This window comes from Vanessa atalanta, chromosome 14, assembly GCF_905147765.1.
Source record: "Vanessa atalanta chromosome 14, ilVanAtal1.2, whole genome shotgun sequence".
Classification (NCBI taxonomy): Eukaryota; Metazoa; Arthropoda; class Insecta; order Lepidoptera; family Nymphalidae; genus Vanessa; species Vanessa atalanta.
The window spans coordinates 8249439-8275302 of record NC_061884.1 but is presented as its reverse complement, the minus strand read 5'-3'; the positions used below and the strand labels follow the sequence as shown (position 1 = coordinate 8275302).

Here is a 25864-nt window from a genome sequence, read left to right as displayed (position 1 = left end):
TAAAGCACTTGAATTCATAATTCGTTAATTACTACTGTTGTTAACATTAGGTCAAATTAAATATTGACACTTGATAAAATAAATCGATAACCCATTACGATTTGGTCGACGCTTATTATCGATAAGTCACACATTAATTGCTTATTCAAATTAACTTTAAGCGCGTGTGAGTTGGGCTATTACTATTATAGATTTTAATGTTTATGCTATTCCAAACACAAGACGAGTAAAGCCAAGTAAACAACTTTGACAATAAATTGACATGATATTATTGGTCGAGATCGGATAGTGTATTGTATTCGAAGTTGGTATCGGATATTTTAATGTGAAATTAAAGTTAATAAAAGTAGTTATTGGGTATAGTTTTGGAAATAAATTTATAATTAGAACTGTTTGTTATGCATAATACAGCAGAGGTATTGATAAATCACATGCAATATGCAATAGAATAAAGTTTGGTAGATTCTCTTGATAAATGTAGACGAGTTGGAGTTACATACAATTAGTAAGTTGATGGTACTATATACGTATGATCATATATACATTTAATCAGGTTTATTTGTAATTTCGAATCCATATAAGAACATAGTACGTGTAATACAGATCCATTAAAAGATGACAATCAGATTCAATGCTTTGAAGTCGTAAATGAGTTTCAGGATGGTTGATTTTAGCCATATCTAAGTTACTCGTAGCATGAGACATGCTTTTAATTCGTATGGTTTCGCTTGATTAAAATTCTTGGTAATCAAGAGTTGAAAGGTTTTAAATAAATTATGTACCAACGAATTAAAGTTGATGTAAACCGAGACATCAGCTGAAGTATAAATAAATCGCTCAAGGTAAAACTCGTGATATTATAATTCCACTAATAACATTTCAGATAACACTAAAAATTTTAATTATAAATTGCGATTGATAAAAATCTGTAAAATTGTTAATTTAACTCGCTTCAATAACTACCCGATGTATTATATAAGCACATCCATACTAATGACTTTTACTCCAAATGCCAAATTATTTACTGTAGGTATGTGGTACCGTCGTTACTTCTGATTTTACATAACACAAGTGCTTTAGCTACTTACATTGGGATCAGAGTAATGTATGTGATGTTGTCCAATATTTATTTATTTATATACTTTCCGTACTTAGCTATCTTCGACGTGAGCTGTCTTTATTACTTTTAAAGAAATGAAAGTTGCATCTCCTAATGATATTGCGTACAAGGTATCGTGTGTCCCCGAACACGCACCGAAACCTAAGCCGATATGGCAATGGTAATTTTTACCGTTAGCTATTGCGTTTAAACTCATCGTTAACAACGGACGATTTGACTTATTGTTTAGTGTGAGACGATTTCGGAGGTGAGTGAAATAAAATCGCTGAGAATATTTTACTTCTCAGGCTTTCAATTTTTAAACAATGTCCTTGTTTAGTAGATCTGTATATAAAAATACATGTTTAAGTCAAAACTTTTACTAAGTAGGTCCGTACTATTACTGTTAGGTTTGTAATTAGTGTTAGACAATAAAAAGATACTTAAAAGATAAATAATTTATTACAATGTGAAGTAATTACTCGTCTGTCCTTCTTGATAAAACGATTCACGTCATTAATCAGTACTAATTGACCCGATTCAATTGAAAATTTAAACCCATAACAGCTATAATCGTATAACCGAATTCAAGTAAGTACATTTTGATTAAATTGTAATTCAATTAAAACATTCAACCCTTATCCAATAATAATCTGATGTGGAGATGTTCTCGGAGGTCTGGGCTCACCTCCCTTTCCAAGTATCTCTCATGGTTCGCTTAGCGACTGACCATTATCAAATCAAGACTTAATTAAATACAAATTGAAGATCGACAGATGTTTACGTCGCCAAGTAGCGTTAAAAGTTTAAACGATATTAATTATTTGACACTATTAACAAGGGTAATTAAATTATGACATATTTTATTGAACGCAGAACTAATTGTGATACTTAATTTTATTTCATACCCGATCGTTTCGTTAAAATGATTTGATACACACACTATTAATTTCACCTACGTATATAAAAGCTTTAAATGTTTTGTATATGTTACACAATTCGTTTATATTTATAATTTTATTCGTGTGTTGTGGGTGTTATTGCTACATAGCGATTTTCATGGTTTCACAGATCGTTGAGAAATATGTACCGGTTCTTTTAAACTGTAGAGAGATTGATATATTTCAATCATTACATGGTGCGTACACGTTAGTGAATTTAATTATATGTACCTATGTGCATGAAATCAATTAACATTGTAATTTAGTCCATATTAACTTAAAAAATTTGGCCCTATAATTCGCTTAGTCCATTATGTATTTATAAACAGTATATTATGCCTTATCTAATGATAAGGTTCAGTGTATTTCTAAGAAGCGATGCTTTGCATTTATGGGTAAAATCTGAGTGGACCAGTGTAGATAATTGGTGTAATTTCATATGCAAGGAGCATAAAAGCTTTGTTTCACGGATGACAACGCATTGTAGGTTATGGCTAATGCTTGAGGTAACAACTGTATAAGTCCACTTTCTATTATATAACCAAAATATAATTGCTTTCGTAACTTGTATAAATGAAGTCGAACTATTATGGAATAGTCGTTAATCACAATTAGGGTTAAATAATTTAAATTTGAATTAAACATGTGTATCGGTTTTGCTTTACATATGAAACCTTACAAAATATAAATGTACAGTAATTATATCGTAAGTATGTTAACGGTTGTTATATAAAAGCGTTATTGGAAGAGGTATTTGATTTAAATGCCAAATATTACATAAATTTACGTTTCTAGTTAAATAGCTTGCATTTGGATATGTAAGTAGAATGTTCGGATTCATAAATTCAGGGTTACATTGTTTGAAATTAAAATAACTAAAATCTGAAGTAATGTATTCTCGAAATGCTGATAAAAAAGTCTCAAGAAACGTCGATTATTTTTTTCAACGTTCAGGTTCTCGGAACTTTAAGTCAGACTGGATTTTGGACGCAACATTCCTCTAGAGCCGTAAAAGGAACGGGTATTACAAAGTACAAAAGCATGTTCATGTAATAAGGTCTTATGTCACTTTATAAGGTTGTATATAAAATTGATATTTTTTAATTAATATGAAATCATATTAATTACAAAATATATATTTGGTTGCATATTATTGCGGTATATAAATAAAATCAATTCATTGACCCGTCAATAAAGCCGAAGGACGCAGGTTCGAATCGTGAGTACCACTGAGCTATTCGGTTGCTAATTTTATGTTTATAAATTATCTTGTGTTCAAGGCTAATGGAAATAATTTGAAGTAAGCCTACCTTTGTCGGTCGAAATGCTTCATATACATACATATGTATATCAACCCCGCAGTGATGTAGCGTGAGCGAACCTCCAAACCGTTTCCTTAACAAGTAAGGAGGCCTTGGCCCAGCAGTGGATTTTACAGACTTTTGCTCATACTTAATATGATAATGTTTTAGAATAATACTAAAAGTCGTGTAATATGCATAATTATCTTTTAATGTACGCCCCTTACTTTATTTCTGAGCTAAGGCCATGAGACAGCTTTAGGAACATAAATAAAAGAAAAAATAGCTTTGTACCTACGAAACTCATCAGTTGGGAATTGAAAAGGGAACATGTTTCTTATACATTTTTTTTTTTAGAATGTATTTGGTATTATTTGGTAAGTACTCGTGTGGATTGAAATCAGGGATATTTGGTTAAGAGTCATATAAGTAAGTCTTTATAACTAACATTTATGGCCTAACCTAAGCCACTTTACAAATAGAGTTATTTAAGTATTACCATCTCATAATAGTTTCCCAAAATTGCATTTGAGGCAATATCCTAGTAAAAGTGAAGCAAATTTATGATGGAATGCTGTGTGACTGGATTTTTATGGTGGAAAGGAATATCTTCAAATAAATCTGATAACAGGTCAACGCATGTAGGTGAAAGGCATGAAAGTGCCCGAGGATACTTTGATCAATACTTTCGTATTCGTTTGTTCATACATTATTTCATGATTCTTAAAAGTATTTTATGACAGGTCATATAAGTGAAATGCGCAAATTTCAAAATCTGTCTCCAGTAAACAAAATACCTCTTTTAATAAACATTTACGAGATTAATTCACACAAACAAAGTCGTATCTGTGTGCAGAGTGTATCATACACAAAAAACGGGGTTAAGTTCGTGGTATTTATGTTATCAAAGTACACAATGGCTCAGTAGGTCGTTCGAGACGAGTATCCAGAGAGCACGCTAATAAATCAAAGGCTGAAATGCCATCTTGACATTTATTAGCTCAGGTCATTTTGGCAAAGTTTTTGTTTTATAAAAATATATCGGCGGATAAGGCATGCCTCAAATAAAGAAATATTAATAATATAATATGATAAAATTAATGTAAAATAAAAATAACATATAATCTATTCCAACCAAAAGAAGACAAAAACCAAATAAACAACGATTCACAATAAATTGACGTGATATAATTGGTCGAGAGCTTGAATCAAATCAAAATATACTTTATTCAAATAGGCTTTGTAAAAGCACTTTTGAATCGTCATTTAACAAACTATTTAAAGTAAAGCTACCACCGGTTCGGAATGTAGATTCTACCGAGAAGAACCGACAAGAAATTGTTTGAGCTTAAACAATATATGATATTCATTATGAATTTTTCGAAAAATTACGTTTACAACGTCGACAAGGCTGTTATCAAAACTTTGGCAGTAACATAAAAGTAGATATTTGTAGTTTAGTAGAGTAGTGTTGTATTATAAATAAAGGCACATAATTCAAGAACTATATTATTAATGATTAATTGGATTAAATGTTTTGAGGACGTGATCCAGGTTTTTCGTCTGAAGCACAAGTATGAGTAAATGCTTTCAAAACCTAGCAGACGTAGCCTGCGTTTGTATACACACTGATTGTCATGACGATGGGTTGAACTACAAGTTACAACAAGGTAGTAGTAATGAAAATTTTTCAACGTAAATGTATAGGTATTCGTATATATGCCAACTTTCATCGATGAAGCTGTGTTGAAGCAAATTAATCGAAAATAGATATAAAGATATTTATGTCTGTGGATATATACATATGTATGTATATGCAATTTGCATTATCTATATTTTGTTTTACATTATTCGTTGTTAAATTATTTATAACAGGAGATATCTCTAACGAAAATCCGCATCATAAAATATATATGTCATACGAAAACATTGCATATATAATATAAAAGCGATAAAAACTCTAGACTGAAAACGATGGTGATTGGATCAACAACTTCACTATTTATGGAATGAAGACGATCCGTATTTGCAGTTAACTGGGTAAAGCCTTCAGACGTTGGGTATATACTATGTGTTAAAGCTGCTATCGCTAGGATGTGCTATTGATCCGAACCCCGTTGTCATAGAGACGACGAACCGCAAACTTTTTATTATTTGTATCGTATCAGGGGAATACACTTTAATGCGATTTAAAAAAGGAAATGTTATTTTAGAATAGACCATAAACGATCGTACCTAAATTATGTAATAACTGGTCATGGTAATATTAACATAGCGTAATATCATATTTTTTTAAGAATGGAAGCCGTTTTTAAATACATACTTAGTAGTTCTTATTATACAATTGTTATAATATTTAAATCATATTACATATTCTATAACATAAAAAATTGGTAGAACTATATTGTAACGAGTCTTGGTACTACGTTACGCAGTAGTTCACAATAATGATTGTTTTATATCTGTCCTATATTCACTATTGATCCGTCGGGGGTCGTCGTCGTGATCACGGACCACACATCCCCACTCGACCCACTTTAGTCGATCAATACCCGACTAGGTTTTATTTAAATAGGTTTTAGATACTCTTTTACATGATTATTTTTTTGTTAATTTGACTTTCTTATGAGTTTAATGGTTACCCTTATGATGGTTACAGAGCCCGAGTCGGGCCAATGTCGGGTTTTTCTGATGAGAATTTTCCAATAGCGGTATTGATTTTAGAAGTTTGCAGTGTTTAAGCCCGACTAACGGAAAGTACGTAAAGCGGTTGGTCATAACTAATGCGCCCGGGCGCCAGTTTTTGAAATGTAATCGTTGCTATTCAACCAGGTACCTATTTTACAAACGCAACGATCCAGTTGCGATTCGATTAAAGTTGGATCGGAATATAATCGGGATCGTATTGTAACCGATATAAATATGTAGAATTGTTCATCTGTTACGATTAAGATGAGGTTAATTTTTGTGGTTATAATTACCGTTAAAAGTTGGTAGAATTGGCCCACTGAACGTGTCAGTTTTGCCAACCCATTGGATTATTAGAGTGAAGGAATAGTGAGTGCATGCACATATTTGTGCAATTGTCCAGCACAGTTGCCTAACCTCAATTGAGAATTGCTGCTAAAACCGAAACTGGAGGACGAATGGAGGTGGTCACAATAATGGTCATATAATTTATGTTCTTTCAACATTGACTTAAATAATAAAAATGTTACGGCGCTCGACTCCGTAACTGTTTGCTTAAAAAGATTTATGGTTGCGGACGGTGCTATCAATACAGGGCAAAATTATCAATCATGGATGTAAAATAAACTTTGTACCGTGGTAATTTATACTCTGGCTCAAAAAACAGATACAACGGGAAATGTATGTTCTCGGCGAAAATTAAAACTTTTTATAACTGAAAAGGAAAGTATCATAAAAAAGAGTTACGTGAACGAAAAAGTGCATAGATTAATTCAAAGTCATTTTAAAATTTACTTCTGCTTTATTGTAAACTTAATTTATCGTAAAAGGGATGAAAACCAGAAGAATTAAAACTAAGAAGCAGAAATAATCATAACTACATGAACAAAATCGAAGGTTAAGCTTAGAAAATTAACCTAAATATAATAGTAATAAATCTAAGGTAATCGAAGTTTCAATTTCCTATAAGTGTATTGTAACAATGAAGCACATTAAAGAACCTAATGAAATTATGCCTCTACCGCTGTGTCATCTTCATATAAACCGCGTCGTGTGATATAATAGCGTGCCGTCCTATTAAGAAAAGGCGGGGGAGATTCAAATTTAGAATTTTATATCAGTGAGTCAGATTCTTTTTTTTTCTTATGTATTTTACTGAGCCACGGCTCTAGCTGAATAGTGAATGGGGCTAACGCGAACAGAATTTTTTTTCTTTCAATAATCCGTTATAACATAGGCCGGTGTTGTTTTTATGTATTTTTAAGGCGAGAAATGGTTTCGTTATTCGTTTGATAATTTATATTTTTTATTGCGATACCTATTTTACTGTACAATTCCACAATAAACTTTATACGTTATTTTTAAAGTCAAACAATACAATTTTACTTTTAAAGAAAAAGTAAGTGCAGTAAATCACTTCTCTGAAAATAACGTAAACGCTCTTTTTATAGAATTATAAAAACATGACGTTTAAGTAATAATTCACGGTTCATTGGCTCGAAGTCAGTGTATTATAGTGGTCCCCAAAAATAGACCAGTTTGTATACATTTTTTGTGTAAGGCAGGTGCCAGATACCCATATCCGAACCGCAGGTAGTGGACACCAGCTCAGTTTCCTCTTCCTCTAGAAACAGGTCAATATAATTGTAATTATTAGATAAAGGAACCATTTACTATTTTTGTGTATAAAGATATCTTATAGACGACTAAATAACTTTCGAAAAGTTACTGCTATTTCTTAACTCATTGACGTTACTTTTTATTTGTACGAATTGTGTGAATATTTTCTAATTTAATTTATTAAACTATTCGATTAGTAATTCATTTTTAACTGTCGTCGCTATTCTGTAAAGTTTATTATTTATTTCAATAGTTAAACTCGATTTTAAAAATGACGATACTAAATTGCGTTGTCGTATTAACTTGTTTATATATTTTTTTTATAGTTAGGGAGTGGATGCCTCACGCCGTTATTAATGATGGTGGTTTTTTTTTTATCTATTTCATTCCTTTTATAAACATTATATCTCACTTGAGATCCTATTTAATTAGATGATACTGCATCATTTAAGAGGTGAATGGTATAATTTAAAAAATGGTTAATTGCAAACAGTTTTAAAAAAAAAAAAAAAAGTTTCGTGCTTCTACCGTTAACGCTGTTGATGGTTTCTTTCTAGCCGGTTTGGATTGTCATCCAAACAGATTATTATGAAAGCGAGGGTATACATGCTGCACCTGTATTTATGCTTAAATCTACACATAGATATCTGTTGAAGTAATTCGGTCAATAATTATTTACCTCAAGAAATTATACAAATTTATTTATATATTTTTTGCTAGATTATATTATGTATTGATTTTGTAAATAGAATATAGCATAATTATACATGATTGGATGTGCCTATGTATGTACATTTTACATGCTTCAATTTATATTTAAATGTCACAATCTCTATTAAAAAATTTTTTATACATAGTCTCTTACAAGGTTTCTTATGTTTTTAGATACCATTATATAATCGTTTTATTAACACGTTTTGAAATATACTTACGTCAAATAAGCAAACCTATAAAAATATGTGAAGTATTTAATATTTTACATAGGTAGGTAATATTTTAATAAACTCTAAGACCTAGTTGTCTTTAAAAAGAAGTATTTTACAACCACAACTGAAGGCATTGTGTAAAGAATTATCGTTGAAAGTAAAAGTGTCAGCTAGTTAAGAGTTGTAAGCCACTTGTCAACCAAAACAAGACGAGACCAATGCATTAGCATATGGCCTTTGCCGCACCCAGCCATCAAACAACAAATAATATATGGCCGCCTACTGTTTGCTTATCTTGTGCATGTTGAGCGACGACATTATTAGTGAAGATTTAAGACTGTGAGAATATAAATTACATCATTTACACCAGAAACAGAATCGTCGCAATTGTCTTTTGGTAGTTTTCAATATCGATAAATTAATCGATTTCAAACAATTTTCGTTCAAGTCTTGCTATGTATTATTGATTGACCTCGTTACTTTGAAACCCGAAAACTTACTCTCTGCCCGAGATCTCAACAATCAACTGTCTAAATCATGTAATACTCGCGTAACTTTAATGACTTACTTTTATAATCGCTTTACACCTAGTGTACTTTTTATATGCCTAGTGTCAGATACTAGGCATATATAAAAAAGTGTGCCTATGTCCTACCTTTTAATTCAAGCTTACTTTATATTAAAACTCATTAAATTTGGTTCAGTGGTTTAAGGGCGATAAGGCGACCAAAAGTCAGACAAACAGAAAGAGTTACATTGGTATTTATGGTATTAGATTTTGCGATTATTTTTCCAACTATTTGCTATAAATATTTTATCGTTCAATTTCTTAAATATTAGTTCGACGGATGAATAAATGTAACAAATATTTCGAAAAAAAAATGATTTGTCACTTTCTGAATCCTAATTAAATATCAATGCATTTACGTCATCACACATAAACGCACAAAGATTAAAATGTAGGTACACGCCTACATAAGGTCGGAACACCTACTCGCATGGACGATTACATTTTGACTATCGGTCAAATGATTGCTCAAGCAATGTTTAATCAAATACCTGCTTAAATAAATATTTCATTGTGTTGTCAAAATACCTGCTTATATAAATATTTCATTATTTCAAACATAGGGTTGCTCAAATTTATAAATTTATTATGTAAAAAAATGACTATTTATGTACATAATACGAGAAGTGCTGTCGACGATATTTAAAAAAAAAAATATTTGCTTAATAACGTTGATGTTAATTGAGAGTTCAAGATTATAATGTAGCTATCATGTGCATAAGTAGATAGTTCTGGTAGCGCAATATATACATATTATGACCTCTGTTGTTATGTAGGTCGACATGTCGACGCCATGACTATATATATATTTCGTGGACATTTCTTGGACTATTTGTATAAGTTATGATTACTGTTTACAGTTGTAAAGGTAATTTTGTTTAAAATAAAGATTTGGCTTACTTCATAAACTTCATATGCCTTTAAGCCTTAAAATCACATTTAAATATAAAACTTTTAAACAAGTTTTTTTTTAAACAAGTTGTTTTCAAAAGTCTGCTGGAAGCATCTTGTAAGAATTAAATATTATAACTTTAACATTAGTGAGGTAGACACAGACAGTATCTCAAAGGTTTGAAAGTTAGTTGTTAAAGGGTCATTTATCGTCGTGTACAAATATTCGTTTTATGTTTGCATACTACATCTAGAGAAATGACATGTTTGATTTAATAAATAAAAGAATTTCTCACTTCTCACCTTAAATTATAAAGTAACTTATTTATACTTCAACCAGTTCTATGCAGTTTATTTTTTTGTTAAACTATAAATAAGAGTTCCTACGACTATGTATTTAATATTTCGTTGAGCTATTAACACGTTTCGTTGTTTTGTTTATAGAACGAATTCCTTACTTCTCTAAACAAATAATCCTATTTGCTTTCATACGTTCAAGGACTTCAGTTAGGTGATAGAAGATTCCAACAGATGTGACCATACTGCCCTGTTAATATTTTATTTAAAGTAACGATTGATAAACGGATATTTTGAAGGGAAAGGTATGTAATATATGCGATTGTAATTTGTAACGTAGAAGTTGTAATAAATCACGCCACACGGTATGTCTCTTCACGACTCAGGAAGTATTTTATCAGCTCGATTTTGTTTTGTATAAGAATCATACTTTATGTAAGCGACGTTTTCTATAGGTAACAGGTCGATTTGTTTATCCGACTATAAATTACTTTCATGAAGCAACACAATAGGTCAGTTATTTATAGAAGTGTACTTACCTGTCGAGAGAAAGGTGCTTACTGTAAGAAATTTCTTTAGTAAATGGAGTACACTCGGGTTAAAAATTATTACCCAACTTTCAACTAAATAATTGACAAATATGATGTTACTTAACATTAAAAATGTTCGTCAATTGTGTCTTATATGTTATATAGTTTGAAATAATTTCCCCATTCTTAAATAATCAATTGTAAATACCTTTAATCCTATATTTGTGCATTGCACATATTCTTATCATCATTTATTTACAAAGGAAATAAAACAAGAAAATCTAGATCAAATTGGTATTATCGCAACGGCGATAGAAGGGCATTGACCGCACTTCGAGAACGTAGCTGAGATGTACTTAATCGTTGAAATAAAAACATTTTGCAGAAAAAATGTTAAACGTTTGTTGTATCGTGGGAGTGGATGAGTGTCTTAAATGCTTATGTGTAGATCTAGTCCAGATTGACCGAAAGAAACCATTTTTATATATACCTTACTATTTAATATTAAATAAAGAAATCTGATACCTCGTAGACACAAATGTTTAAAGAAACACTATTAACATAAGCAGTTGAGATCATTTCTAGAAATAGAAAAAGAAATATAACTAAAATCAAAAAGGATTATTTGATTGTTTAAAAAAAATCCTTATGTTTACTGCGTTAGGTATATTTAATAATATTTAAAAGGCTTTAATATTAGAAAGGTGGTCATAAAGTACCTCTAGGTGACAATTTTAAAATCCATTAGTGTAATGGGTTTGAAGTATCAATATATCAAGTAATTTCGAATCTAAGAACAAATTACTATTCAGTGTTTTTATATCTAATTCGGCATATGAGGGTAGTTGAAATCTACTCATACAGTTCTACATAATTTATAACTAAAACAAGTATATTATGTATATAGGTTATAAAGATATTTATTATCCTGCCAATTCAAAGAGGATTTGGGAAATCTATAGTTTATGAGATATTGAGATTAATTGTGGTATTATTAATAATTAAATATTAATCAAGAACTGTTAGAAGTGGAAAATATATCCGACCTATTAGCAAATACTTAAATCTAAGGTTTGTTTATCTTTATTCCGTCTTCGATTGGTATAGACTATTGTTATATCAAGCCGTCTCAAAATGTTCGCTATGTCGACGAAAATTAACTAATTGTATTGACATGCTATTAAATTGATCTATTTTACTTAATCATGTCAAAGAGAAAGTAACTTGATTATGCTATAATGTTCTGCAAATATTTGACGCTAATGATCAGATGAAAGTAGATCTTTATAATTATTTTTGCGATATCAATAACATTTTTAACTTTGCCGTTTCATAAATTTAAATAATTTGTAAAAAATACATTGGTAAAGAAGTCATATTATTCGATACAAGATTATATAGATGATAAAAAAAGCGTGGTGTTAATGCTTGTTTACTTCCAGGCAGGATACATACATGTATAATTATATTTAACTAACATGACTGTATTTTTTGATGTTGAAAAAGACTACAAAGTTTCTTACCGGTTCTTCTCGGTAGAATCTACATTCCTACCGGTACGGTGGTAGCTTCAATTGATATAGTTTGTTAAATGACAATTCAAAAGTGCTTGTAAAAAGCTACTTAAATAAAGTATATTTTGATATTGGTATACCTATTTATTAAACATTACATGCACTACATTGCCTTTTTGACAAGAGAGACTATTAAAGAGATTAACAAAAAACGAAATGGCTATGACAATCGGACTGTAGTCGTTTCTAAATATTATACCAAGACTTTGCACAGGTAAAAGTCTTGATATAATATTTCTAGAAATATAATTAGTGTTATGTTTAACATATGTGGTAATCAGCATGACGGTACACACGTGCCCTTTTGAGGTTTCTTTAACGCACGTGATATTAATATATACATTAGACCTACACCTGAATACATTTTAAATGGTTCGTGTAATATTACACACGGTGCTGCACGCCAGTTCTGCTATACTAGAACTTGGCTGACACGCTACCGCGTGTCTAGATAGTGTAAGTATTGTAATCGCAATCAGATGAAAAATATAATAGATTCGCTAATCGTGAATTTCATTAAGTAATATATTACAAATTTGTCTAATAATACCACTTCATGGCACCTACTGCCTAATTTATATCTACACCAAATAAACCGTAAATGGGAGTCAAACAAATTACCGTTTTTTTTCGGTTCAGCGGCTTAGCCGTGAATGAGCAAAAGACAGACAGACGGAGTTACTTTCGCATTTATAATATTAGTATAGACTTAGCGATTATTATTCTAACTATTTAGAGTAATACACCTGAAATAATAATTAAATTGAAGCAGCGAGGTAAATTTTTCTACGAAGAATTTGTAGTAATGTTGACAGATTATATTGATATGCATTATAACGTTTTTTTCTTCAACCGCCAATTAACCATTTAGGTAGACCCAAATTATCAATTTATTTATCCTCATATTATGCACTATTTTAAACAGGTTTACACTGGCCTTCACGAATGTAGCAAAGTATTGATTTCACTGAAGCAGGTTTATTACTTTGAAACGAAGATCACTATCGCAGTATCATTTTATGAAGGACGGAATTAATGAAACTGAGCGTATTGTATATTTGATATATCCTAAATTAAATAGGTTTTAGTTTTAAATCAAGTTTTTTTAATAATGATTAAATAGTATATCCTTTAATGAACATTACGAAATATTCGTATAAGTTAATTGTATGAGTTCGTAAGTTTCCTTCCTGCTCCTAACTTTAAATAATTTATGCGTAACAATAACAACTTACTAAAACTGCAATATTCCTCCAGTCATTTCCTCCCGACGCAATCCATTATATTTGTACAAGCAATTGAAGGAGAAAATGTTTGTCCGTCACGTCACACTTTCGCTAAACGTGGTTCGCATATAGAACAATACAACAACGTCCTTTTACAAAATACAGATACACACATTTCACGTGTATTGGTCGTTCATCTAGCTGAGAGTACGAGCGGTGTTACCAGGATTCGCGGCGGTCAAACCGGTCGACGATTGTAGGATCCAGTTCGACCGTCTATACGACCTGACTTTCTTCGGCTAATACGTGCTTTGAAACAAAAACTGATCGCCTTATAATTGACCGAACGGGGTTTAAAATAAAATAACATATTTGATGATAATAATTCATATTTTTGGTTTAAAATACTGTTTGATCCTAGAAACTCAAGCTTAATTAAACGTAAAAGTGATAATTGATATTTAAATGATATTATAATTACATTTCATTAAATATTTTGTATAAGCCTGTTTAAGGTGGATGAATAACTTACGGATGATTAAGCAACTCACTTATAATTCCGAGTATATATCATTTAAAGGCCATATTACTATTGCATAACGAAGTTGTACCGACGGCTATCCTTACAGAAAATAACTGCAGTTAAATATGACACCATACATTTTCTCGATCATGCATTAATTTTATTCTTGAAATGCTTAAAAATAACAAATTTGTTACCTGCAAAATAATTTTATTTTCATCATCGAAATCTTAAACATTATTTCATAGATCTCTGTTTATTTCGGCGATGATGCGATTAGCAAACTGCTTATAGTACGTCTAAGAAATAAAATAAAAAATAAACTTAAGTGAAACGTACGTACAAATATGCATGCTTGGCTAAATGTGCTTTTTGAGACACAGATTTACACTGAACTGTAGAGGTAGTATCGTATAGGAGTGAAAGAAACAGCAATAAGTATGATGCGGCCAAACTTAAAAGTTTCTAAAGCAAGTAAGCTGAATGTGGTAAAGGTATTCGTAAACTGTTAAGGTTATAGGATAGAAAGAGACGATAAGCAAACGTGTCCAGTCTTACGTCGGGAGGATGAACAGAAATGTCACGATATACGAAGCGAGATGTGTACCAAATTAAAGACAGGGCGGTAAACTTGTCGGTACGCACATAGATCGTAAATCATCTCTTTGAAGCTTAGACTATATTTAAGGCGTTGATATAATTTCAGGCGCACGAAATAGGGTGGAAAGAGAGGGGAGCAGTTCCTTTATGCTGACCGGATGAGAACGCGACAGAAAGAACGCGTCCTTGAAGAGTTTTTGCAAGGTTAGCCGTATTTGGTATAGCCGAAGCGCAAATCCAGCAATACTTAATGAGTAATGCTACCAACATATTTTGTAATTTGATTGCGGTGACTTAATGTCAATTTAGTTCTTTTAAAAGTTTCAATACATTAAAAGTAAGTACATTCAGAATTGAGACATGGGAATAACTCATGAACGAATCCAGAATACTTCAGTCAATTCTGAATAGTGATTACTCACTAATATGATGGGTAATGTTACAGTTTTAGTCATACATGGAATCATACAAGCAACTCAGACGGTATGACGTGAATATCACAAAAATAGACAACGCGGTTAAAGAACATATAAACAAAGAATAAACTCCAAATAAATTTTACGCAAAAATCCATACTAACATTACCGAAAAGTTTACTTAGCAATGTTTATGTTACGCATTTTTACAGTACTTCGTACTAGTGCAGGAAAAAACACGCCATGTGACCCTACACATGTGCACAAATACCGTATAAGATTCAATTTCCAGTACTATTCGTTTTTTTTTTGCTAAGTCAACTTAGTTGTAATGTGTGTGAGCGGGTGTTAAGTTAAATACTCATTTCTCTGTTTCTGTTATCATTAATAAAAAGACGACAAAGCATTGCTTTGATATGATTGATTATACTAATGAGAAAAAATTGGGGTTTGGGTTAGCTACTGCATACCAAGCTAAGTAAGTGAATACTTAAATCTTATATATTTAATAATATATTTTGAAATTGAAATTCATTACATGATAACTTATTATTATTATTAAAGACGTAAACAAAAAAATATATTAAGTACAAAAGTAAGTTAAATTATATAAAATATGAAATAAACAGTAATACGTTTTATATTGTATTTGTTTTATAACGCTGTATAAAATGACGTAACGGTTTCTGGTACCGGTCAGTACATCAATCACAGCAAGACGAAAACTATTGCGAAGAGTAAATTGTCACTATCATTATTAACATCAATCATATGTATGCCGTGAAATGTAGTGATGTAACAGAATTCCTAACTTAATATTATGTAAGATTACAGCCTCGAGGGTTTTAAATTATATAAAAATAAATATATAACAAATTAAAAAGTTTTTTTTAATATTTTTATTTTTAACGACACTGAATGACAACTGCAAAATCCTATTATTTATCCTACACTCACCTCCCGCTGCCCTCGCAAGCGTACCTAATCTATTTTAAATTAATGGAAGGTCAACGCGTTGAGATGGACCAGGAATGTTCAATGCAGTTAACACATGCCGTGTTGAGGCCCTATTCAATTGAACGTGGATGGAATTATAGTAACAGAAAGATTTAGATCCAAAAGAACTAAAAATTCTAAATATACTTCCATAGTCTCAATGTCCGTTTCTACTAAAATACTTGATTTGATATATATATTTATAAAATACTTTCTTAAAGTGACCCGCAGCTCAAGCAAGCGAAGAAATTGGAAACAATTTTTATTGACAAAGAAATTACAGAGAAATTGGTCATCAACGCGTGACAATTTGGCCATTGTGATGACTGAACATTAGAAAAGCGACGTTTGGAGTTTGTATCGGCTTTATGAATAAATCAATGAATTGTATAATTTTAATAACGTAAATATTTAAAAAAATAATCTGCGCAAGAACGGTTTGTTATCGCGTTGGCGACTTCAAGGAAACACTACATATGGCGGAGATGCGTCATATGGATGCTAGCTCGCTGGATTATGTTTCTTGCTCACTGTGAACTTTGAAACTTATGATAAAAAAAATATAAAGTAAGTAAAAATATGGGCCTGCACGGATCAAAACTAAACTTGTTTAACTAAAACCTCCATGTTAAAAAAACATTTTGCGTAATGTGTCTATTGGCGTTTTAGTTTTGGACATGATAAGGAATGGAATTAAGTATAAAGGTTATATAAGGTTAACTCCATTTTAACATAACTAGTAACAGTTACGTTAGCTTTTATATATTTTTTGTAGCAATTTATCATTTAACAAAACGAACGATAATTAATAAAATCATTAAGATTTGTCATTTCTTCAACACAAAAGTCTTCAGAATTTATCAATGCTTTGAATCAATTGATTTTATTTAAAATTTAATAATACCGATATTGTCTGGTTAGGATGCCTTATGTTTGGTTATGATTATGACACGATACGGATTGAGGTAAAGATCCCTTCATTTGGTTGATCTTTTGTTTGAATCAGTCTAAATAAGCAATGGCATGATATAATTCATCTCACGCCAGTCTTTTATGTTCAGCAATCTGTTGACAGCCTACAGGTACATTCAGGTACAGATTTATTATTAATATTATATTAAACAAGTTTCTATTGCTGACGGTTTTTAAAATGACACCATGTCGAACAAAAACTTATGTAACTACACATATTTACTCAACCATGTAATTGATGAGACCGCACCTTTAGGCTCATATATAATTATTTAGATAAGAATACTTTTAACGCACCTAAATCGTTTTAAGTTATTATTTATTTAAATACCAAATACCGGACGAAACATAAAGTTGAATGTAGAATAAAGTTTATAGGTCTATTATCTTACTAAGACTTGATTCTACATTAGAATCATTGTAATAAAAACTAAAGTCTTATAAAATAGAATATTTTATTTGATAAGAAACCAGATTCGTGGAGTGTAAGCCAGTAATACAGAATTTTGGACGATTCGTCTAGGTAGAATCTATGTTTCGAATCCATGGTAGCGTTTAATGTAACACTATACAATACGTTAAGTTCTTGGCGGTTGAGCTTTTTGCAAGCACGTCTGGGTAGATACCACCCACATATACCCGCAATATTTAATGTTTCGTTCTGGTTTGAAGGATTAATATTTCTTTACATCGCCAATGTGGACAGAAAAGCAAATGATCAAATTCAATATAGATATGACATGATTACCGTTAGCTTGGTTCATACGCAAGATTATAAGATATTATGTCTGAACGGTATATTATTGGATCGTACAGTCTATTCTACTGGAAGAAAAAAAAGTTTGACCTTGAAATGACATGCCAGAGTTTAACTATTAAGGGGAAAAGTACCGAATGAGTTGTTAGATAAATAAATGTTCCAATAGCGAATGATAGATCTTAATTTCACACATCATTATCATTAATTTTGATATATACTTGTTGAATGTTCTTACATAGATGTAAGAACAGTCTATACAGTACTTGTGGATACTAAAAATCAGCGAACATTGTCCTCAGCCTTATTCTTGTAACGCCCTAAACGTGTCTATTTAAAAAAAAAATAACTTTTATTTTCACATTATGTTACGTTTCGAATTTCATAAATCTTTTCTGCAGCAAGTTACTTTTTTCGTTGAGTTATATACACGAAAAAGGTTTAATAACAATATTTTTAAAAATATTAGTATCTAATAAGTGAAACGAAATTCAAATATGTATAATTATTTCTGAGTAATTACTCGTCGTAATTAATAAATCATTCATTTTATGAACATCCTTGGTCGAAGCGCAAATAATCTGTGCTATTAATTGTAATATAAAAACTACGTTATATAACGGCAAAGTGTTAATCGGAAGCTTGGACGTAAAATTACAGTAATTTAAGTATTAACTGAAATTCTGTTGTATTAAAAATATATATTTATTAAACAGTTTGTTGTACACGATATAGAAGTATATTATTTTTTTTATTTCCTAACATTAACATTTCCTTTAGGAGTTTTCCAGATCTGTGGATGCATATCTTAGGATTTAGAGTAAGTTATAGCACAGCATTTATGTTAGACAGAACTATTTGTAAAAATTGGCATTATTGTATTTTTTTCATCCAATGTACATTTATCGTTGAATCTGGTTAGAATTTAACGACTAGTAAGATAAAATCTCTTCGTTTTGGTACTATACACTTACATACATAATACGTTATTTAAGTTAGCCATCCGAATAATCACTTACAATTACACAATACCACTTTATGTGTCTACATAAGCATTGTTCGAAATACATTAAGCGCGTAAAAGGTAATAAGCGTTGTGATCACATCATTTGTCGGATCACCAAATTTAAACATTACAGAGAGTCCTTTAGTCCACATTCATGGCACTAGCAACAATGGCACCGTAGTTTTTATTTACGTATCAATGTAAATGATAAAATCTATAATAATATGAGGATGCTTTCGAAATGTTCATTTTTTTAATTTAATTGAAATGATTACATTTTGTCTAAATATAGAATTAAGACGTTACCATTTAATTGCTTTAAATTCATTTGCTTAATAAAATATAAAGATAATATACGTAGTATGATAAAAATGCCTAAAACATATCGATCTTTTTAGTGCAGTTTTTTTATAAAATTTTTTGCTCAGATTGGATGGTCGATCGCAAATTATTATATATATAATCGAGCTCATTTGTACGTTATAAATGAGCTCCATTTATTGCTTTCAAACATATATTGATTAATGGCCATGATTGCTCATACAATGTATACAACATAACTGCAAGACATTTTCCATAATTTTACAGTAATCTGTATTCCATATTTCTAAAATATTCAATGAATAATTTTAATAACAAACCATATTCAAAAAGAAATGCGTGGTGTTATAAAATGTTTAACACCGACTTTCTAATGAACCTTCATAAAACCGGATTCATCGGCGTTACTTAGATGGTCATAAATAATAACATTTCGTAATTGGAATTTTAAAAGATGCTTATCTATTTTTATCAGTGTCTGTTGTTTCATTACCATAGCGTATAGGTAAATCGACGTGCAATTATGTGTTCATGTGGGTAGATCTTCGCGAATTGTAAGACGCAGGTCATTCAACTTAGCCCGCATGAGTGGGTGATGCGATGACCAGTCTTTATCCATAGTTTTAAATTGATTATCTTTCATTTATACTCTGTTACGTACTTTATATAATATTAAAAATAAGTACAAAAGAGATAAAAAATATACATCACAAGAATATGAAATAAAATAGTCTAATTTTAGGCGCAGCCATTTATAAATATTAAATACTGAATAAAAAACTTTTATATTAAAACATTCTCGGAAACGTACCATCTACTGGTAAAAGTTTTATGTATATTGGTGTAGTAGATTTGTTTTTTCATTAGAAACTCCAAAAAAATTCACCTAATTTTTTTTTTGTAAACGTTTACCAGAAAAAAAACATTAATAGCGTGCTACAATATTAACTGTGTTAATTAAAACTTAAATTTGAATAACAAAACAAGTCATTGTTTGTTTAACGGGTGCTGTGAAATTCTTATTCTGAAAACGTAACTAGATTAAAAAAAGCTACATTAAAAACTGTACAAAGAGAAGATTGACTGAATAAAACAAAGCAGCCGGAACATTGAATTGCTAAATACGCGGTACGAAAGTAGAAAAAAAACAGTAACTCTGTGCCAAATCATTACAAGTGTGCAAATTACAAGCTGCAGACAATGAGCTCTACTAATTGGTGTCGTATATAATCTAGGACGTGCATCCGCACCGGATAAACTGATACCGATGCAAATTGTCACACAAAGATAATAGATATGAGTAGATAGCAAATTAACTCATTACATTCGAAAACAAATGAATATTCGCTTGTTGTCCAAGAGTACCTTTATGAAAGTCGGGGTCTCGAAACATACATGATACAAACTGACATATGTCACGACAAGCACCCGTATGATCCATACTAAGCGGAATCGAACTCATATTAGCGCGCCACACAAATGCAGTCACCACTAGACTGATCAGACGTCAATTACAATAAACGTACGAGTAAATACTACTCGAAATCATAGTATATGTTTATTGCGTATCGTTTGAGTATAATTCTTCGGAAACAAAATTAACATAGTAGCTAAAGCCGTGACAATTAACTGATACATATTTATAATTCAGAAAAGTTGCGCTTGTGGGTATAATGGGCACCTCGATGCCACGACTCAACAGAACACATCATATTATGCACGACGGTCTATTTATTATCTTTGTTACAATATATACCAGATAGTTAATATCTAATTTCTGCTGATTTGATTCAAAAATTGTACGCTTCAACTTTGTTTTGTTTGCGTGTTACATAAATAACAATTACACGATGATTAGTGCGTGAATAATATATTGAACTGTAATACTTTAATAAAGTTTTCAATTAACGATGTATTTTAGGTTTCTTTACAATATTCGACGCTATATTATTACCAGTATAGATATGGTTTTAGAAAGTTATCCAGGAAGGCCACTTTAATTAAGTAATTAAAACAGACATGCGATAAGTTTTCGCTGCATCGGTAGTATTTACGTTAAAACGTGTTCGAAAACTGAGACGAAGACCGATATTGCGGTTGTAAAATATGTATCGATCACGCAAATAAGTGTAAGGTCAAAGGATATTGAACACGCATTACTGTTACCTATAAAACTGTGCTATTCTACAAAACTGTTAATCGAAAATAATGTAATAATAACTATTATTGCGTTCAAGGTTCAGGTTAGAAAATAGCTTCACATTATATCAGTTACTAGGTTTCTCTAGTGATCAAGAATCTTGTGTTTACTCGAGCTGATGTGTATATTTTTATAAGAATTTCATGATTTTTATCTATGTTGTTGTTGGTTTTTTTTTCTATTGCAAATTTAACGAAGACTATACACTTAATTTTTACTACTAATTTACTTACTTAAACGGGCAAGTACAGCTCGGTAATGGTTATTTGTTGTTTTTTATAGTTCAACTAAACCAAATTTAATAAAAAATAAAAAATCTGTACATCTTTTTTGAAATATCTTTTAATCGATTTAAATATTATGCTACACACAACGAGTAATTAGCTGTACGTTTCCAAGTTATGACTATTCATGATGATTGGTATTCAACAATTTTGGTATAAAATTTTTTTTCTATATTTAAATGCTAAAAACTGTTTAATTGTTTATACTTTATTAACGCAATTAACAACTAACTAATTTAAATTATAGTTTAAGTTATATATAGATTTCAAAATATATTTTTATTAATTTATCTTAAATAATTAATAATGAAAACTTCGAGACAGAACATCAGTAAAAGCTCGAAGATGTTGCAAATGTGATAGCAGTCATCATTTGTATTCAACAGGAACTGCAATGAGGCGGACGTGCGTCGTGTGCCGCGATAGATGTTAATACACGGCGCCACAACGTGAATAGTAACTTCGTATGGAATAAATGCATTAATTTTAGTCATCGTCTTTAAGTAGGCAAACTTAAATTATAATATTGGACCAGATGCTGTACTTGTGCTTCGATCATATGATTGTATATTATGAAGTTAATTATTTGATATAATCCTGAGAAATCCTTTCAGAAATAACAATAAGTAGATGTTATTTAATTTATATTCGTCCATATTTGGAGAGGTGTGTGCCTGACATAATGACGTACAAAAACAAAGCCAAAATTTTATCAGAGTGACAATAAACAACGCCCAAACAAATATTTTATTATTAATTTATTTTCTGCTTCACAACTAGTTATTTGACATATATCATCAGACATCTGGTGTTGTCGTGTCGTGATAATCACGTTAATTTAATAATATTTTTGCTTATACATTTTTAGTATATTTTTGCAATATTGGTGAAGGGTTATCCAGTCATTTGGCAAGCCACCATATGGAGGTCATTCAATATTCGGCAAGGTGTTCTTGGAATCACACAAGGTGGTTAGAACATCTGCGCGCCCTCCATTCGACAAGAATCACTACAGAATCAATGCACCTGTTTAAAATAATACGGATGAATAATTTTCAAGTAACTATGTATTCAGAAATTTTATCTTATTTTAAACCAATTTTGAGAATCGCATGATAGCTGCACGATGGAATAAGATTCAAACCTTCTACTCAAGAAGAAAGGCCCAGCGGTGGGATTGTTTACAAACTGTCACTTTAGAATGTTCATATTCATTGGATAATTTTGCTATTTAAGCAGTGTCGTCTGAAATTTGCATAAGAACCAATGTATATGTATATAACATTAGCTAACAATTGTCCACGTAGTTCCGTAAGGTTAACCTCTAATGATATGTTTTTACTTGTATATATTATCAGTGAAGACGAATACGACGCCCTTTAAAATGTATAGGAGTATCAAATATTTATAATAATAGATGATTAATAAATTTACTAGGTGACGAAGTAGGTATTTTTCAACTGATATGTGTCTCGTTTTTATTACAAGTACCTACCGACTAATAAGCACTTGATATAATATTGTTCAACATCTGCTCATAATTAGAAAAATGGGTTAATTGATTCCTAAACGTTGTTACGTTTTTATATCGATATATTGTAACCCTTAAAATGTTCGCAGTTTATAAAGTTTATTGGTTTTCCCGACATACTTAGTAGCATTTAGGTCGTCTGGATTCGTTCCAAAAGTTTAGTTTGACATAAAAAAAAGAAACTTATGTTTACAAAACGACGTTCTTTGTTGTATTACGTTACATTTTTATTTTAAAATATCTCATAATATAGAAAATTTTAAAGATACTTAAGTGAATATGTTAGTACATAACGATGTACTTATATAATTAACAAATTCGTATAACAAAAGATTCAAAGTAACAACAGAAAGCTTCTTGCTAAGTAAAACAATGGAGAGATGTGGGGGCTTGTGGGAACATCGCTATTATGTTAAGTTTCTCATAAATAAGAAAGAACGCGTAAGTGTGACCATGAAGCGCAGTCTTGAGACAAGCCTTTTGAATATATTCTTTGTCTAGCTTTTGATGGAACTGCTACGTGTTCATATAAAAGGTGAAGCTTCATAGCGTATACGCTAACGTTAGTGAATACATGATCATGGCCATCGGCAGGCTTATGTTTCTTATGTTATAAGTATGTACATACACATACATAAACCTTTTGAAGTACGATATACAATTTTATAAAAATATGACATCTAAATATTTTTTTTTTTTTTATATAAAATGAATCCTGTCAAACTTTAATCTGAATAAAATACATAGTAGTTATACTATATTTTAAATTGTTAAATGCGTTTATCTGTATGTCATAATAGTCATCGAATTTTTCAAGTTATGCGTAATATTTAAGATACCTACGGAACAATGTTTATCGATCGCTTATTCGTTCTTATTCTTGGGACGAAATTCGACCTAATTCTGGTGCATATCTAAAGCATATTGCCTTTCGAATTATGTAAGTTTCAATATCTTCTGATATCCATGAATACTAAAAAAATGGACAAATTTCGATGTTCGCATGTTTTAATAAATAATTATGAATGTGAATTCAAATTGTTAATAAAGATGATGATACTACGACGTAATTATTGGATCTGATCAAAGCAGGGCGCGACTGGATGCGTCATCGTTACCCTCCACGCACCCTCTCAAACACCCCCAACCAAAACATTGATCGATCCCGCAACTACTAACGCCATGCGCAAAGTCCGCCCTTTTTGTTTATGCTTCATAAAATTTTCTAATAAGAACCTTCTATCCCTATTACAGAATTATGCAATGTAGGAAGGTACAGAATCTAGAGTATTATATTGACCATCAAAAAATGAAAATATCTAAAGACTGAATCGATGATATCATGATCACGATCCAATTGTAAATTTGTTTAGTGATAATTAATATCTACTTACTGGCATTCGTTCATTATTTCCTCCTGAGAACGAACTTGTACTGGAGCCAGCTTCTCCACGCTTTCTTCGTAATTTCCAAAACACTTTGTGATCTTCTCATCAAAAGTGTTCACCAAATCCTCAAGTGACCCGGAGAAAGTCTCCGTAAAATTGTCGCCTTCAGAGTTCTGCATATTATCCTGTTTACACTTCACCGGTCTGGGCTCGTCATTATCGTTGATTTTGTTAGAATCGGTTTGTATTTTTACCATCTCACTCTTAAGGTTGTTGATATTATTGAGACGTATGTCATTCCCATTTATAGTCTTCTGTGGGTAGTCTGCTGTCGAGAGACAGTCATCCGCCTCTTCGATTTGGGCAAGCGGCGCCTCGAACTCTAGTTCGGCCATCCTGCCAGCCGCTTCTCGCATGACCGTACGTCCACCCGCGCCGATTATCGCGCGAACACTGCGCCGTACTGTGCCAACTGTGTCGCGTCGGCTCTATATCTATACATAAATTACTATACTACGGAAAGAAGCATCGTCAGGCAAAATGCAAATTGCACATAGCTTTTAAAGCAGGTGACTTCAAAATCTTAAGCTAAAATATATATTCATTTATTTTATAATACAAGATGATTCTCGCTCTTGTAAATCTAGAGTTCTAATGGTTTATGAAAATATATTCGGTAATAATAATTATATAGGTAATACTTAATAAATACAAATCTGCTTAAAAACAATACATCTGCAATTGGGGTTATTAACCATGATTGTATTTAAATTTTATATAAAAATTGAATAAAAATGCTTGTAATTTTAAAAATATAAAATTCGTTCGATTTTTTAACAACGCTGTAATTCTACAGTTTTCTACTTTACATTTTCACTTATTTAAAGTAAGGTGTTCAATTTACGTTTTTCTATTGTTTTGAAATTGGAATATTTTGGTAACTTCTTTTTTCAAATTCTTGCTTGCTTGATTTTCGTGTCAATATTTCGCGGCATCAAATTTGAGTTTATTTAAATGTTGCCACTATAATAATTCTCAGTAATATGATAATCTTAATAATTATTCTTGATAATAACAAAGACTTTGAAAATACCAAATATGACTGCGTAGAAATGGTTATATGAAAGCAAATATTTTGATATCAATTTAGAATATATTAAGACCCATAATTACACTTAAAAACTAATTACATTTTATTTTTGTTAGCTT

At 31.0% G+C, this 25864-nt stretch overlaps 1 protein-coding gene across 1 annotated transcript in view; it reads right to left on the bottom strand.

Annotated features, from left to right (window-relative positions):
* The window catches only part of LOC125068712 (fasciculation and elongation protein zeta-2), a 37298-nt gene extending 12172 nt beyond the window's left edge, over positions 1-25126 (bottom strand). The window contains exon 1 of the mRNA XM_047678002.1: positions 24662-25126. Within this exon, the coding sequence (XP_047533958.1) occupies positions 24662-25071 (410 nt within the window). The 5' untranslated portion in view covers positions 25072-25126. The remainder of the gene's footprint in view (positions 1-24661) is intronic.
* Positions 25127-25864: the final 738 nt, after the last annotated feature.